Here is a 15716-nt window from a genome sequence, read left to right on the forward strand (position 1 = left end):
AAAAAGCAATTTTGTTTTTCATAAAACAGATATTTTAATGCAGAAAATCTGATACCCTGAGGCCTAATAAGTCTATTATTCATCTACAGGAAGCTACTAGAGTAACCTTGTCCCTCGAACTTATATTATTACAGCACAATAATAACAAATGAATTCTTGAAGTTTGAAAGAAATACCTAGAATATCTTGGAGAAAAGTGCGCTTCGTGGGGGAAAAGTGTGCCCACCATTCCCCCCAGCATGCCAGTCAAATCCACTCTCTTTGTATCTTTGTAGATCATATAAGTCAATGGAGCATGCATGACCTAACCTTGACATCTTATGCTGAGAAGAACCACAGCTTGCATTCTCTTCTACCATGCGCATTCCAACAAACGAAGAAATAACAGTATCACTGATTATCCAAAATCATACTGAAGAAGGGATGAGTAAAAAAAGAACTTTCACAATGAACGTCTACTTCTCTTCAGCAATGGGGAGATGTATCGAAAAAGATGGTCGCACTTTTCACGGTGGTATTCGATCAACAAGCACAACTGCCTTATGGCCTCCCTTTTCTCATCATTCTTAGCCAGCACCTCCTCTTCCTTCTCCTTGACCCTCTTCTCCAAAACCTCCTTCTTCTTCTCAGACTCGTCCATATTTCTCATCAATTTCTCCAGGTCTTTTTCCTTTGCTGCCAACTTAGCTTCAAGACTCCCTGCCTTATCTTTTAACATCAAGATCATCCCATCCTTGTATTTCAATCTCATTGTCAGCTCATGTTTCTCTTTTATCAGTATCTCCTTCTCACAAAGCAGCTCCCCCAACTTACTCTTGAGGGTCTTTAGCTCTTCCGTACAAATTGATAATCTACTTAGGATTTGGCAGTGTTTCTGTTCAAAGAGAAATTGTAGCTCATCAAGTTTTGTATCTAGAGCTAAAGTCCCAGAGTCGACTTCCACTTTCACTCTTATAAGCTTATTTTCCACGAAATCCAACTTTTTATCAGATGACTGCTTCTGTTCTTCAAGCTCTGCACATTTCTCCTGCAACACTTCTATCATCTTCTTATTTTTTTCTTCTTTGTCCTTGTTTTCAGTTTCAGTTATTTTAAGCTTCTGGTTTGATAGGCGGAGCTGGACTTCGAGCGTTTGAACTTGTCCTTGTAACTTTGCAATCTCTTTATCAGCATCTGCCTTTCTGATTCAGAAAGTGAGAGTTTTTCCAGGAGTTCATTATGACTCTCCAACAAATTCCTTATTTCTTTGTTCTGCTCTTCGCTAACAGTCTCTGCACCATGGAATTTTGTATGCAACTCCAGATACTGATCTTTGAATTGCTTGCATGTCTTGAGCAATTCAAGGAAGCTACCGCTCAGCGCCTCTAGCATAGTTTCCTGATTGGAAATTTTACTAGTCAGCTTGTCTTCCAAGTCAGTCATCAAAATCTGATTTTCTGAGCATCCATCCCTAATAATTCTCATCTGTTCTTCCTCTCTGTTTTTCTGGATGTGCAGCAAATCCAGCTCTGTTTGAAGTTCATTTGCATGGATGGATGCTTCCTTCATTACTTCTTCAAGCTTCTCCTGGATGGCTAACACATCAGCTCTTGTTTCTTGCAGCCTTCTCTCTAGATCAGTGTTTTGATTGCACAGATCTTCATTACTTTGCTGCAGCATGGAATTTTCTTCCCTCATCTGTTGCAGCTCAATTTCTAGTTTCTCAACGGTAGCCTCTGCCTGCTCTAAATTTGAGGCCAATGTAATTTTTTCTTCCACTACAGCTCCAATTTCTTTGTTCAGATCAGTCAATTGGAGATCTGCTGCTTCCAATTTGACATTCAGATCATCCACTTCAATCTGCAACTGAGATTTACCATATCTTAGTAGTTCTGTTCCAGCCTTTAAACCGTCTATGACCTTCTCAGCCTCCTCTAGCTTGTTTCTGCACTCTTGAAGTATCAAATTTTCCTCTTTCAACTGTTTCAGCTCATTTTCTAGTTCCTTACTTTCAATCTGCAACTGAGCTTTACCACATCTTAGTTGTTCCACTTCAGCCTTTAAATCGTCTATGATCTTCTCAGCATCCTCTAGCTTGCTTGTGTGCTCTTGCAGTATCAAATTTTCCTCTTTCAACTGTTTCAGCTCATTTTCTAGTTCCTTACTGTTAGCATCTGCCTGCCTTAACTCACTCATAGACCTTGAATTTTCCAGGGTCAGTTTATTAATTTCTTCTGCTGCAGCTCCAAGTTCTTTGTTCAGATCAGTCAGTTGGAGATGGGCTCCATCCAGTTCAACACCCAGGTCACTGATTTTGACCTCCAACTGAGATTTATCATATTCTAGTTGTTCTATCTGAGCTTTGAAATGGTTCAGATTAATTTCCGCCTGCTCTATTTTGCTTGAAAGTGCCAGATTTCCTGTGGTCAACAAATGCTTCTCATCATTTGTTGCTTCCAACCTCTGTTTTAACTCATATGCTTCCTGATTTCTAGCCTTGAATTCCTGCTTCAGCTCCTCACAGTTAAGCAACAACTGAGAGCTCTCATTCTTTATTTTCTCTATTTCCACCAAAAGCATTTCTTCTTTATCCCATGCTTGTTGAGTCTTTTCCACAGCTTCATTATGCTCCACTTGCAAAGCATAAAGTTCCTCTTTCTTGGTTTTTAATTGCTGGTTCAGATCATCGACAATATTCAGCATTTTTGATTGCTCGTCTTTCAGTAGTTCAGAGTCAGTGGTCAGATTTTTAATGGTATCCTCAGCTTCTTGCATCTGAGATGATGACCTTAAAATTTGTGACTCCAAAGCTCCCTTCTCTTTCTCACTAGCTGCCAATTTCTGGTTCAGTTCATCACCTTGTCTTTGAGAATCCTCCAGCTTAAGTTTCAATTTTTCATTCTCGGATGACAGGTGCTCATTCTCAGAAGACAGCCTATCAGTAATCAATTTCAGGTTTTGGTCAGTTTCATCCCTGAGGTCTGCCAAAGCTTTATCTGCATCCTGTATCTTGCTCAGAAGTACCAAGTTTTCAGAACTTAATGCTTCCTTTTCTTTGTTTGTATTGCTTAATTGCTGATTCAAATCATCCACCAGCTGAGCCTTCTCTTCCATTTCTTGCTTCAATTTCCTGTTCTCAGGTATCCATTTTGATATCTCAACTTTCATCTGTTCAATTTCAAGTCTACATTCTTCTATGGTTTTTTCTGCATCATGTAGCCTGCTGAAAGCCTTTGTATTTTCTGATATCAGATTTTCATTTTGTTCATTAAAACTTCTTATCCTTTGATTCATGTCAGCTTCTTTCTGAGAGAAAATTTCTAAGCTTTGCTTAAGATCTCCATTCTCATCTTGCAAGAGCTTGACACTCTGAGCAGTTGTTTGGAGATTGTTCTCTAACTTCTCAATTACTGCTTCCCTTTCTGCCAAATTAGCTGTGAGTCTTTCGAACTCAGAAAGCTTTGCATACAGTGTGGCAGCTTCAGTCTGCAGCTCATTATTTCTCCTCTTGCATCCCCCAACTGTTCCTGCAAAGTTCGGTAATCTTCTAACGAGATCTGCACTTCCACTTCTCCTTCTTGAATCTTGCTTGATCTCTTCTTATGAGAAAATTCTTCGGATCCCGAATCTGATGAGTCTGATTCAGAGGAACTGAAGGTAAATGAAAAGCTTCCATTGTCTTCTCTTTTGTGGTGAACTTTCTTCTTTAACTTCCCAATCAAATGATCATAGTGTTCATAGAGAGCTTGGTAGCCATTGTGAAAATCCTTAATAAGTGAAGCTAGTTCGGACTTGTCAAATGAAGTTGCAGATTCACCATTCTCCTCCCCACTCATCAGCTTGAGTATTTTCTCCACATTCTTCTCAACGTCTGCAAAAAAGAAAAATGAAACTGTTTTTCTCGCACTATTTTTTTGGAAAAAAAAAGTGAAATGACATGGAAAAGAACACAGATTACCCTAAACGTACACTATCAGACAGTAGAACAATGGGAATATGTTTGCATGTCAAAAAACTGGGCAAACTGATGTAGCAATAACCATATGAAGGCAACAGTCTTATAGACTATAACGAAAAAATTCTTTAAAAATCTCAGGTACTTGCACTGGTATAAAAGTTCAATCAAAAGACAAGTTGAAACATAACCAGACATCATTTTGATCAATGGAAGCAATTTGTAGAAAGTAGTGACAAAAATCTCAGGACATAATTCAACAAGAGCAGGATTTACAAAGAGTTTATGCTGGAGCAGTACCTTTCTTGTTCTCCAACATTTCTGAGTTCTCAGGATCAACATGGGTCCCAAAAATGGAAGTTAAGAATTTCTCGAATCTGTGTTTATTCTTCATCCCTAAAAGCCTAGCTTCAGTTAGAACCGCTCACAGTAGTCTCTGAGCAAAACTTATTCCATTAACTTGTCTGTGTTTGAGCTCTCATGCACCAGGAATCTAAAAAATACAAGAAAAGAAGGTTTTATCCAGGACACGCAGATGGTAGCAGTGTCATATCTTTTGTAGTATAAACTGCACAAGTAACAAATTAGGTCAGAAAGTGAAATTCACTTATAAAGAAAATTATCAAGACTCATTGAAATTGACTTTTTTTTCTGGGTCAAATGAACAGTTAATTATACCATAAAATGCAGGGACATGGCCATTCTACAGAGACAGGTAAATAGTGCCCAAAACAGTTCCCGTTATTACAATATTTGTAATAAGCAACGTCTTTCACTTCTAGAGACTAATTAAAAGCCTAAGCCTAAGTCATTTTTACTTTGTATGAGATAGTTAACAGGCATTGAATTTAGAAAACAAATTGCAGCAACAAGATTCACCAACATGATAAAATCATGATAAGCAGGGATTGAACATTTTAGATGCATGTTTGCCTATGAAGCCCAGAAAGAAGAAAACATGTCGGCTGTTGAGTGAAAAACTAAATATTAACACCCCAACTCAGATTTTTATAGATAGAATATAGAGGAGAAATTTATGCTCTCCTGTAAATCCAAATATGCACAGCAAGGAGGTTTAGTGGTAGTGTAGAAAAGGTTGCAAGGAAATGTAGAATTTCTTAAGAAGATCATGTTCAACTGTGGAGTTCTAGGAGGCCCGGAAATGTGGCCGATTAGGGGATCATCATCATCATGGTTAAGGGCTTGAATGACATGCATATCATCATTTTCTGCTCTGGTTCCCTCTTGAATTTTTGTACCTTGTGTTGTATTATTCATCAGATTCCATTATTTTCTAACAGAATTAAGAAAGCCTGTGCATAGATATATGAAATTTGCCAAACCAGATAGCTTGTTTATTGTACTTTCTTGTTACTTTGACTTTTGGTATTTTAAATAACTCTAGGTGTCAAAGCCAATGGTTTGAGCCATATTCTATGTTAAAATGTTTGCTTTCGTTTCAGACAAGTCAAGCTAATCCAACCAAGTAGATATCCCATAATCAGTGGATCAAGTTCTAGAATACTGGTAGGGGACGTCATGTAGATCCAAAGGGTAATAAGAATTTGATCCATAGGTTTGTTGATGATGGTCAATTTCTTTTGCCTTTGGATGATTATATTTGCACCAACATTTGCAATAACCACAATGTTGATGTCAGACAAGCTCAACAATGTGTACTAAGGCAAGTCCTACTTAAATAGAAGTTTGCTTTGCAAGCAATCGTACACTTTACGAGAGCACGGTTGTCCTTTATAGAGGCACAACTAAAATAGATCTGAAAGTCTATTTGATAAGTTTATCGACACATAATTGTAGTTAAAGTTGAGACACTCATGCAAATACTGAATAACTTTATAAACTAGCACACTAAGCTATTTTGGTCTTGAAGGCTAGATGACTCATGGATCTACAATACAAAATGCTGTGTCCTTGATGGTTGTTGCATGTATACAAGGTTCTAAGTTTTGAATGAGAATAATTCGAGACATGCCTAGTTTTTAGAGTTCTCATTAGTTTCAGTCAGTTTCAACTAGTTTATATTTCAGTCAATTCCAATGAAGGTTCGCCGAACCAGTACTGGAGATTGTACCAAATGGTGATTGGTTCGGCATGGTATGGGTCCATACTGTGCCATTCTAGGGCATATAGAAATAGAGAGAGGGAGGGGAAGAGGAAAGAGAGAGTGGAAGAGAAAGAGGGGGAGAGGGAGGGGGGGAGGAAGGGGGAGAGATGGGGGGAAGGTTTACTGATGGCTCTTCCGAATCTCCACCATGAGTGGGAGTGAGCAACTATTTCATGGCTTCCTAACCCTATTGATAAATAATGGTCAGTTCGAAGAGGGGCAGGTCATTCACTGTACCCCTTTAACCATGACAGCAGAGTCCGTTGAACCATGCCGAACCAACTAGTTCAAAATGTACAAACCAGACTCATTCGGGACCAGCATGGTTCCACCTTTTAAAATGGTTCAACACTTACTTCCCCCTCATGACTACGTTTCGACACTCCCGTCCCTCCTCATGACTTGATTCTGTGCTCTCCTCCACGCGACTTGGTTATGGGACTCCCCTCCCCCCTCACGACTTGATTCCACACTCCCCTCCTCCTCGTGACTTGATTTTGTGCCCTCCCCTACGCGCAAGCATAGCCCCACCCCTCCAGTTGCTTGTGAAGGTCCACCCCTTGCCACCTGCTGCTGAGCTCCTCCCTCCCAACCTCTCCTTTTCCCCCTCTCTCCCTCTCCATTTGTGGGACAAAGAGAAAGGAAATGAAGCAGCATATCACAAACATGATCCTCCGTTTCAAAACGTTTTTTATTTTTAAATTTCGAATTGAAGTCGGCAAGCATGTTTTTGTGTTTGCAAATGTGGGTTCTGAACCCACACTTCTGAGGATTCTCAAGGGAGGTCATGTCGCTCGTATGGAGAGGCTTGGACTGAAATTCAGGATGAGATCTGACGTCATTGTTGCAGTGAATAGCTTGAAAGGTTTCATCAAGATGACTACTATTGTTGGTTTTCTATGTTACTCTTCCACAAGGTACATGTACAACAGCAAACATGAATTCTAAAACCTCCTCTTGCTTTCAAATATTATTTTTCCTTGAATTCCTGTTAAATACCAAAAGTAACTAAAAATAATGGATGGAAAATCCAAACTTAAGGGTGCCAGCAAGCCAGGCTTAACCTGTCATAACAAGCCTTGGAGAACATGTCCTCAGTTGGCAAGCTTTCTTTTAATGGACTGCTAATAAATATTTAGTTGCAGATTTCCTCAAACTTGTTAGAAATGAGCCTTGTCCCCCATGTGGGCAAAGTTCATTTCTAACTCGTTCAAAGAATTTTCTAACAAGTTTCAGGCCCAGTGCAACAGAGAAGATAGGCCTGAAACTCAAGTCCAACCACACCACACTAGCCCGAATACATTGCAAAAACCACCCAAAATAGCTAAGACGCGGAAAATCCTTCACGCTGATCCAACCCACTCCACATGCAAATTCCTCAAAACTATCAAATCCCATCAAGAAATAAGGACATATTACACAAAAGCAATAGATGTTACACAAAAGCAATCTACTTTACTTTACGAAAATTCAAAAAAATAAAAATCAAACACCCTTTAGGGATCATCATCCCGCTCTGCTTCAATCCAAAGAAAACAACCATAACATGGTCCATCAAGCTTTTCTTCCAACTTTCAACCTAATCTCCTCCAACCTTCATTCGAATCATCTAAACTCAATACAGAAAGTATATCTCCTTCAGACTAAACACCATAAACTCCCATCTGAACTCACATCTAAAAAAGAATAAAAGGAATGGAACTACAAAGCACAAGTCACAGCACATCCCGCTAAAATTTCATAGTTTGCAGATTAAAAAACAAACGATTCTATCAATATTCCTCCTTTCTTGACACCAAAAAAAAACAAAAAAAATGAAAAAAAATCGAAACATACCTCAAATCTTTTCCCCTCCTTCCAAAATCCACCCGAGAAAAGAAAACAAACAGCCGCAAAAGATCTGAAACAAACGAAGCAAATCACTCACGAGCTCCAACTTATCCCGATTAAAAAACAAATTTTTTGAGCTCCAGAATTTTAAAAAGAACTACTAAAAAAAAAAAAAAGGCGAAAAAACACACCTGATCGACGTTAATAGCTATCAGAGTTGCAGTGGAGTCGGGAGGGATGGAGGCCAGAGGGGGGGTTATATTTTCGGAACTTATCGAATGCATTCGCCCTCCAAATTCTAAATCATCTACGAGAATGCCACCTGTGGTCCTTATCTCGTCCTCCGTGGCTTTGTCAGGTGCCGGCCGCTTGTCCTTAGCCGATGAATCAGAGCCGATGAGCCGAGCCGTCAGGATTCGTGGAATTCCTTTTTCCGCGATCCCGTCACAATCGGTGGCGTTACCGCCACCAAGTTTGCCGCTTTAGTCCTACGTGTCGTGCAGAGAACCGCGCCCGCCTAGCTTACCAGTTACCTCCACGCGAAACACGGCAGGTCGGTGCGTGCTCAGTTTCCCGCCACAATTGGTCTACTTGGACTCCGTGACAACCGTCCGATCAGTGGTCCCGTGTCAGGACTACGGATAAGAGACATGGATCAGACGGTCACTAATGTACTGATCGGATGGTACGGCGTGGGCCGTGATGGTAGATCAGGGCGGCCAAAGATGGTGCCTGTGCGGAGATCAAAAGAGACACTAAACTTTTTCTTTGGTGGTCCAATGTAGATCGGATCAGACGATCCGGAATCGTCGAATCTTGCGTTCAAGACAAATGGTACTAAATTGTTAAGAAATTTGAATATTCACCGGCGCTTGATTTCATCAGATCTAACAACTACCGGACGGTGTGGAATGCACGTTGACCGCTGGTGAGCCATGTGATGGGTGTCTCATTCACGTGGGCCCACTGCTACAACGGCCTGGATGCAATAGAATTGGAGCCATTTGTTAATTATTACGAGGATTGAAGACAAAAGCATGGGGTACGGTTGAGATCAGGTTATTATTTTGTTTGTTGAGGTAACGTCCAAGGATTAGGCTAGCGACACCAATTTAGCAGATCCCCTGCAGCGTGCATGTGAAGGGAAGCCAACGCCAGCCACCATCACATATGACCGGGTGGCCCTCGTGACAAGTAAACGGACTTCCCATTTTTATAGGGTCTGATAATTCTCAAATTGGTGCTGGATTGCTATGGAGATCGGGTCCTCCTCTTTATGGAACACTTATTCTGCTCCGACGCATCGATCTAGCTCCGTTAGAGCGATGGAGGGCTATCTGATTCGTTTTTGCCGATAAACTGAGTAAATATTAGAAACTACAAATGACTTCCGCTTCCATGGTTTGTGTGCATAATGATGTAAAGATCATGCTACAGTTCTTGGATGAACCAGCTTTGATGCTGTTGCTACCGAGGATCAGAAAATGAGCTGGAGGAATGGATGAGATGGTTAAAAGATTTAGATAGATGGTTGGAGATTTTAAAGCAGTTGATGATGGTTAGATCCTAATTATAATGTTTGATTCGGTTCTGAAACACTACAAATAGAGAAAATTTATCTATCGGAGTATTTTTAATAGAGATCCTTCAATGTTTAAGTTAAATTATCTCAAGATAATAATGAAATTTCTAAACAGAAGACACATGGATAGGGAATTGGAGTTAGTGCCTGTAAGAAAGAATGAGAGATGGGGAGAATTAGAGTCTCAATTATCCTTTGCCCTGTACTCAATATGGACTTTACTTCAGACTTTTCTGATGAGACTTCATCTAGAAGATTTTTGAGAGTGGTTTATATAAATGAGGGCCAGAGTCCGTCATGATCGAAATTTCGAGATGTGTGAGAGAGATCATTAAAGATAATCGTGTGTATGTTCAAAAGATATAATAAGATGCATAGCTCATAGTTATAGAAGTAGTATAGGCCAGTCGAAATCAAATAGTGGAAGAATTAGGTATCTCCACATGATTTTTGGTCGTGGTCATATGGTAGAAATTGAATGACTGAAGAAATGGTTTCATGGCAAGCCCATGATAAATTTTAATTAGTCAATTGTACCATATCAGCTGTAATCAGTTCTGAAATATACCAAGTGCAGTTGATGTTAGATTTTGTGGCATGCATTTTTTTTTTTTTTAAATTTTTGGGTAAAGCAGGCATGCATTTGATGCAATTCATAAGAAAAGGAGAGTTGACAGCCACCTAATTTGTTTAGATCAAGGCATTAATTTAGTGCACTGAGGAGGAAAGTGGACAATTAACAGCCAGCTTGCATCTAATGGTCTCAAACATAACAGTCTACAATGGTAGACGTTTCTCCAATACGACCAAGCTGGTTCACATGTACCAAGTTCCGCAATAAACGCATGACTAATGTGGAGCTCTAAGAAAAACAATGGGACCCAACGACTTTATAGAGAGTTTTGATTTGGGCATTTATCCCAAATACAACTTTAGACTGCCAGTCATGACGGAAACCAGGTTGCTGCCAGATGGCCGGGGGGGCAAAGTTTGAAAAAAGAAATTAATTTATTGAATTTGAGACAAATCAGGCATCAACAACAAATACAATAAACGCGTAGCAATAATGGGGAAAAAAAAGGAAGCACTGGTGTTACTTAATCATAATATTGCATAAATTTTGCCACCATGCTCAACTAATTATATTAAAATTTAACCAAATGCAGGTCAGGATACTAACCAAAAACAACATACTGGGACAAAACTATGGAAGCTTAAACAAAGGGGAGCTACAGCCGGTCGATGGTATCAGATTAGATTCTTCTAACGTATAGGAGCATTTTACCTGAAAGGAGTCAGAAACTACCTTGTGTTGTATTCTTCTCCGTGGACCACAGGCACATCCGATTCTAGAGTCGTGTAGAACTCTCCTGCTAGGATTTAAATATAAGTGATTGAAATTTGTGGCCCTTGTTTCAAACCCCTGGATGCCCACAGGAAACTTCGACAAAACAAACCTGCCCAAGAAAACGGCGATGCCATCTAAATTTGTAGTATTCTGAATGCAATAGCCATCAACTCAAGACACTTGGAATCGAGATATGTTATCTAGGTATCTCAAAAAAAAAAAAAAAAAAAATCTCATTCACAGTTCAGGGAATCCATTTGAATTTTCTAGAGCATGTACTTCAAAGTCTGCCATAATAATTTTTTCAAACAGTCGCCATCGCTGAAAACTTTCAATTCAAACATTTTATGTTATTAAATTTCTGGTGATTGTGCTATGATTACAAACAGCAAGCATTTATAACTATCTAATAATCATCATATCATGGTTCCCTTTAAAAACTTGGAAGTTCGATACACCTAAGGCAATGCCATCATAGTCACTAGTCGTCCTGAGCCATTCAATCTTCCTATGTGTAAAGCTTGAGTTGGACCCAATTAAGGAGCTGTCAACAAAGATAGCATCCCCACCACCTCAGGGAATTTTACTAATGAACACATTGCAGACTTTCTCCTCACACTGAGTCATGTACATCACCTGATCCCAACTTCTAGAAGTCTAAGGACAATTGCATGCCTCCAACTGGCTGGAATTAGGGGGCTGTTACATACCTTGTTTGAGGTTGAGCAACTTTGTATTCACATCATGCATCATAGCAGTTGGTGCATGTACATGATGAAAAGTGTGTCCCTTGCTGTACCCAGTTATCAGGTTGGACGGTTGGACTGGTCTCAATCAACCAACAAAATAAGTTAATATGGATGTATCTGAGGATCTGGATTGAAACCAATGCATGCATGAGTACATGCCCAAAAAAACGTGTCACACATGAATATTTACCATGCAGAACTTGCAGATACCTACATAGTACTTATAAACTTCAGCTCTAAATGGGAACCACATTTAAATTTTCTAGTTGGGGATTGTAAAAAATTAATTACATTAGTAAGCAAAAGAAGTAAAGATCCATCACTTCATAACACTCGCATGGATCCCCAAAATAGCGCTTTGCTGTGACAGTATAGCACAATCTGGAGGTATTATAAAGCATATATGAATCATATTATGTTTGGTGAGAGCATGTACAAATAATGGCAGGGTCACAGAAAAAGCAAGCAATTTTTTTCACAAACACACACTCAGAGTTCCCAATTCTACCTAAACTGAAATCTTCATGACACAAACACATTATTCTGATCCATATATATACACACTTTTGTAATTTATTATCTGCAATAAGATTTTTTTTAAGTTATAATGTCAAACAACAGGCACATTCACTATGAAATATAAATTCAGTGCACACGCACACAAAATATGTATAAAATGGAGTCCAGATAATCAAGCAAAGAAAGCTAGGCTGTTCAAAACTTCTCAAACAACATCCAGAAAAGATAACTATCAAGAATATAGCAATATTTTGATGTGGGGAGCTAAAAGTATGGATACTTTTCTACAGGAATCACCTTTAAATAATGAAATAATTAGTAATATATTGCAACACATTATAGATGATATATCACAGTTGTAAAATATAAAAAGAATTGTTAGTACACAGTGAAGAATATAAGATGGTAGAATTGTAAATATGCGATATATAATATACTACTAACCTGAAGCTTCAATTTGGATGCCTTATGACGATTGTACAGTACTATGTTGTGATATAAAACTAGTCTTAGAAAGGAGTATGGTGGTTGGGAAATGTTGTTAATGAAATCTAATTATGGTTGCTGGATCAAGTGAGCTATTGAGACGATGAGTTAAAAAAAAAATGATAGTATAGAAAATTCTTTGTGCACCATGGGTGGTATAGAAAATTTGTGGTATAGTGCACTACTTTTATGTGATTGGTCCACATAATCATTTCTTTCTAACGCATATTTAATGCCTACGGTTTGTTTTTTCATTTAAAAATTTTGCATGATGAAAATACTCCTGCTCTTTGGAAAAAATTATGACATCCTGTGACATATTGTGACATCCTGCGTCAAATTATAACTTTCTGCATGTAGAATATTATAATATGGTTCAGGATGTTATAATATAGAAGAGACATTTTTGTCCAATCATTTTTTAATTTGCATTTAATATCTACGGTTCTATTTTTTTATTTGAAAATTTTGAATGATGAAAATATTTCTGCCCTTTAAAAAAAAATATGACATCTTATAATATATTATGACATCCTGCATCAAAATTATAACATTCTGCATGTAGGATATCATAATATTGACATAAGATGTTATAATTTTTTTATAAAAAATAGAAATATTTTTGTTATTTAAATTTTTTAAATAAAAAAATTATAAATATTAAATATATATTAAAAAATAATAATTATATAGATTAATCACATAAAATGATGTGTTTCACAATGAATTTTCTAAACCACTAGCGTTGCACAAAGAATTCCATATGATAGTGTATGTGACAAGCAAATAGAAAAGAATCAGATGCAATATAGACAGACTATCACACGTAGCTACAGAAGAGAGAATGCAAGGAATATTGTCAGAGAAATGATTATTTTTTTTAACAAAAAGTAAAGAAATTGATGAAAGGCCAGATAGATAGAGGGAAAGCCAATAACAAAAAAACAAAGAGAATGGAGCGAATATAATCATATTATATGGGATAATTGGAATGCATAATAATCACTATTTTGTCTGTGAGGATTAAAGATTTTCTAAATGGTAACTTTATTAAGTTCTTTCTTGCTCTTTAGAATGAAATAGTAAATTCATGTCCATCTTTTATTGCCAGTCCCATAATTTATTCGATTCTTTATGTGACAATTACTTTTTTCGCGCTGGCAAGTAGCAAGTCATCTTAGAACCATTTCTTTTCTAGAATGAGAATACGGTATGATTCTTTTTTGTTTTTCTTTTTCAACGTGGATATGCTTTTTTTTTTTTTTTGATAAGAAATGTGGATATGCTTTGGTGGCCAGAACTTGCGAGTAACAATGGATGGAAGTTATATTACTTAAAACAATAGATGGGGATTTTCAAGTGTAATAAGTATTATTTATTTGATCTGCACATAGTGTCATGTAACCTGTCAGATCTCCAATTCCTACATCCATGGCTCAATTGGCTCCAACAATCCAATTCATCATCCTACTTAGAAAAAAAAAAAAAAAAAATCATGACTTTGCTATGATGCTCCTTTATATTATAAAATATATTTAAAATATATTTTATTTTTTAAAAAATAATATTTTTTGTTATTTTTTTTCTTTTCTCCTCTACGTTCCTCTACGCTACCCGCCTGCATTCTCACCCACCACCATCCCCTCCTTTCTGACGCCCGCAATTCCATCTTCTGCACCGACAGCTCCATCTTCAATCCCCCACCCCCTTCCTCTCCTCTGGCACCGATGATTCCACTGCAGCACCACACCACTACCATCCCCACCCTCCCAACCCTCGCACCCGTGATTTCACGCCCCCATTTTTCGACCTCAAGCGCTCGCAGCTGCTCTGTACCAACCTCGAGAGCCCACGATTTTTTTGTGCTGGCCTCAGGCGCTCCAACCTCCGTGGTTGTTTTATGCTGACACTCTCAATCTAAATAATTTATATTTAATTTGATCAAAAATAAATAAATAATAAAATGATAATAATTATTTTTTTTTTAGAGGAACGGGGGTGGATCGTAACAGAAATCAAATTTTTTTCAGTTATTTTTTTTTTATTTTATCTCTCTCTTTCTCTTTTAAAAAATAAATAAATATATATATATATTTTTGAACTTGAGAAATTAGTAGATAGGCCCGATCCATTATGGCCTAAGATGAATTTATTCTAGCATATTTTACTCTTGCATAGTAACAAAAAAAAAAAAGAATGGTGGGCCCGGTCCACCTGATGATTTCCTTTGACTTCCCCGCCAGCCCACTTGAATTCCACGTGCAGCTAGCCGCCAGCTAAATCGCTTCTCTCTCCGCCATTATGATTCCTCCACGTTTTTCCACGTCGTCCCAGCAACGTCCGATCGACCACGTGAACTCCGAGCCCCGCAGGAGGACGTGGCGCGTCCTTCGCAGTCCATCCCCCTGTCGCGCCCTCGCGGCCCCACCAACCCACGCGACGTGGCCCGTCTCCCCGCCTGCCGCGCGCGTGCGGTTCTCCCAGCTCCTTGGGCCCACGCGCCCGCCTCCCACCCCTTCCCAGCCACCATGAGGAGGGACGGTGTTCTCATCAGCCCTCATCTCTCGAACAGGAACCACCCTTTTCCACCAGTCAGAACCTGGATCAAAGAAAAAGAGCCAGTGGAATGGCCAAATTTTGTCGACGTGGTATTCGTTGTACTTTTTTCGTACAATGTATTTGTTGTACTTCTAAGACGGAGGATTCACGGAACTCCATGTCCGATGAGGTCCCCGGTATAGGAAAGCATTTTAGAACCCCCCGTGTCTTCATGACTCATGACCATGTTCCCTTGCATATACTTTCGTGCTACAGTATATTTTAATTTGAAACCTTTATCCAGCAAGAGTTCCATATAATTTAAAATAATTGGATAGCAGGACTCAACCCGCAAACTGATCGAATAAAAAAAAAAAAAAAAGAGAGATCTAGGATCAACCTAAACCAACACACTTTTTATAGATAGCAATTAGATGGTTGCCAAGGGGATGAACTCAGCTTGACCATCAAGATGGTTCTCTAATCAAAGATGTCGAAGGAGAATTTCTTAGAATTGGCTTTCAATTTGGAGAAGAGTTTTGAAGTTTTAGGAGAAGGTTATGCATACACAAGTGTTTGCTCAAAATACAGGGTTTAGCCGCTGA

The 15716-nt window shown here is 38.6% G+C and overlaps 1 protein-coding gene across 1 annotated transcript; it reads right to left on the reverse strand.

Moving 5' to 3' along the window:
• LOC105047556 (uncharacterized) lies at nt 1-8176 on the reverse strand. Its single transcript, XM_010926524.3, is given in 6 exon segments — nt 1-1182; nt 1185-3494; nt 3497-3850; nt 4235-4502; nt 7896-7959; nt 8081-8176. Coding segments are annotated over 4 exon segments (3498 nt in total). The 5' UTR covers nt 4329-4502; nt 7896-7959; nt 8081-8176; the 3' UTR covers nt 1-442.
• Nucleotides 8177-15716: the final 7540 nt, after the last annotated feature.

This window comes from Elaeis guineensis, chromosome 6, assembly GCF_000442705.2.
Source record: "Elaeis guineensis isolate ETL-2024a chromosome 6, EG11, whole genome shotgun sequence".
Classification (NCBI taxonomy): Eukaryota; Viridiplantae; Streptophyta; class Magnoliopsida; order Arecales; family Arecaceae; genus Elaeis; species Elaeis guineensis.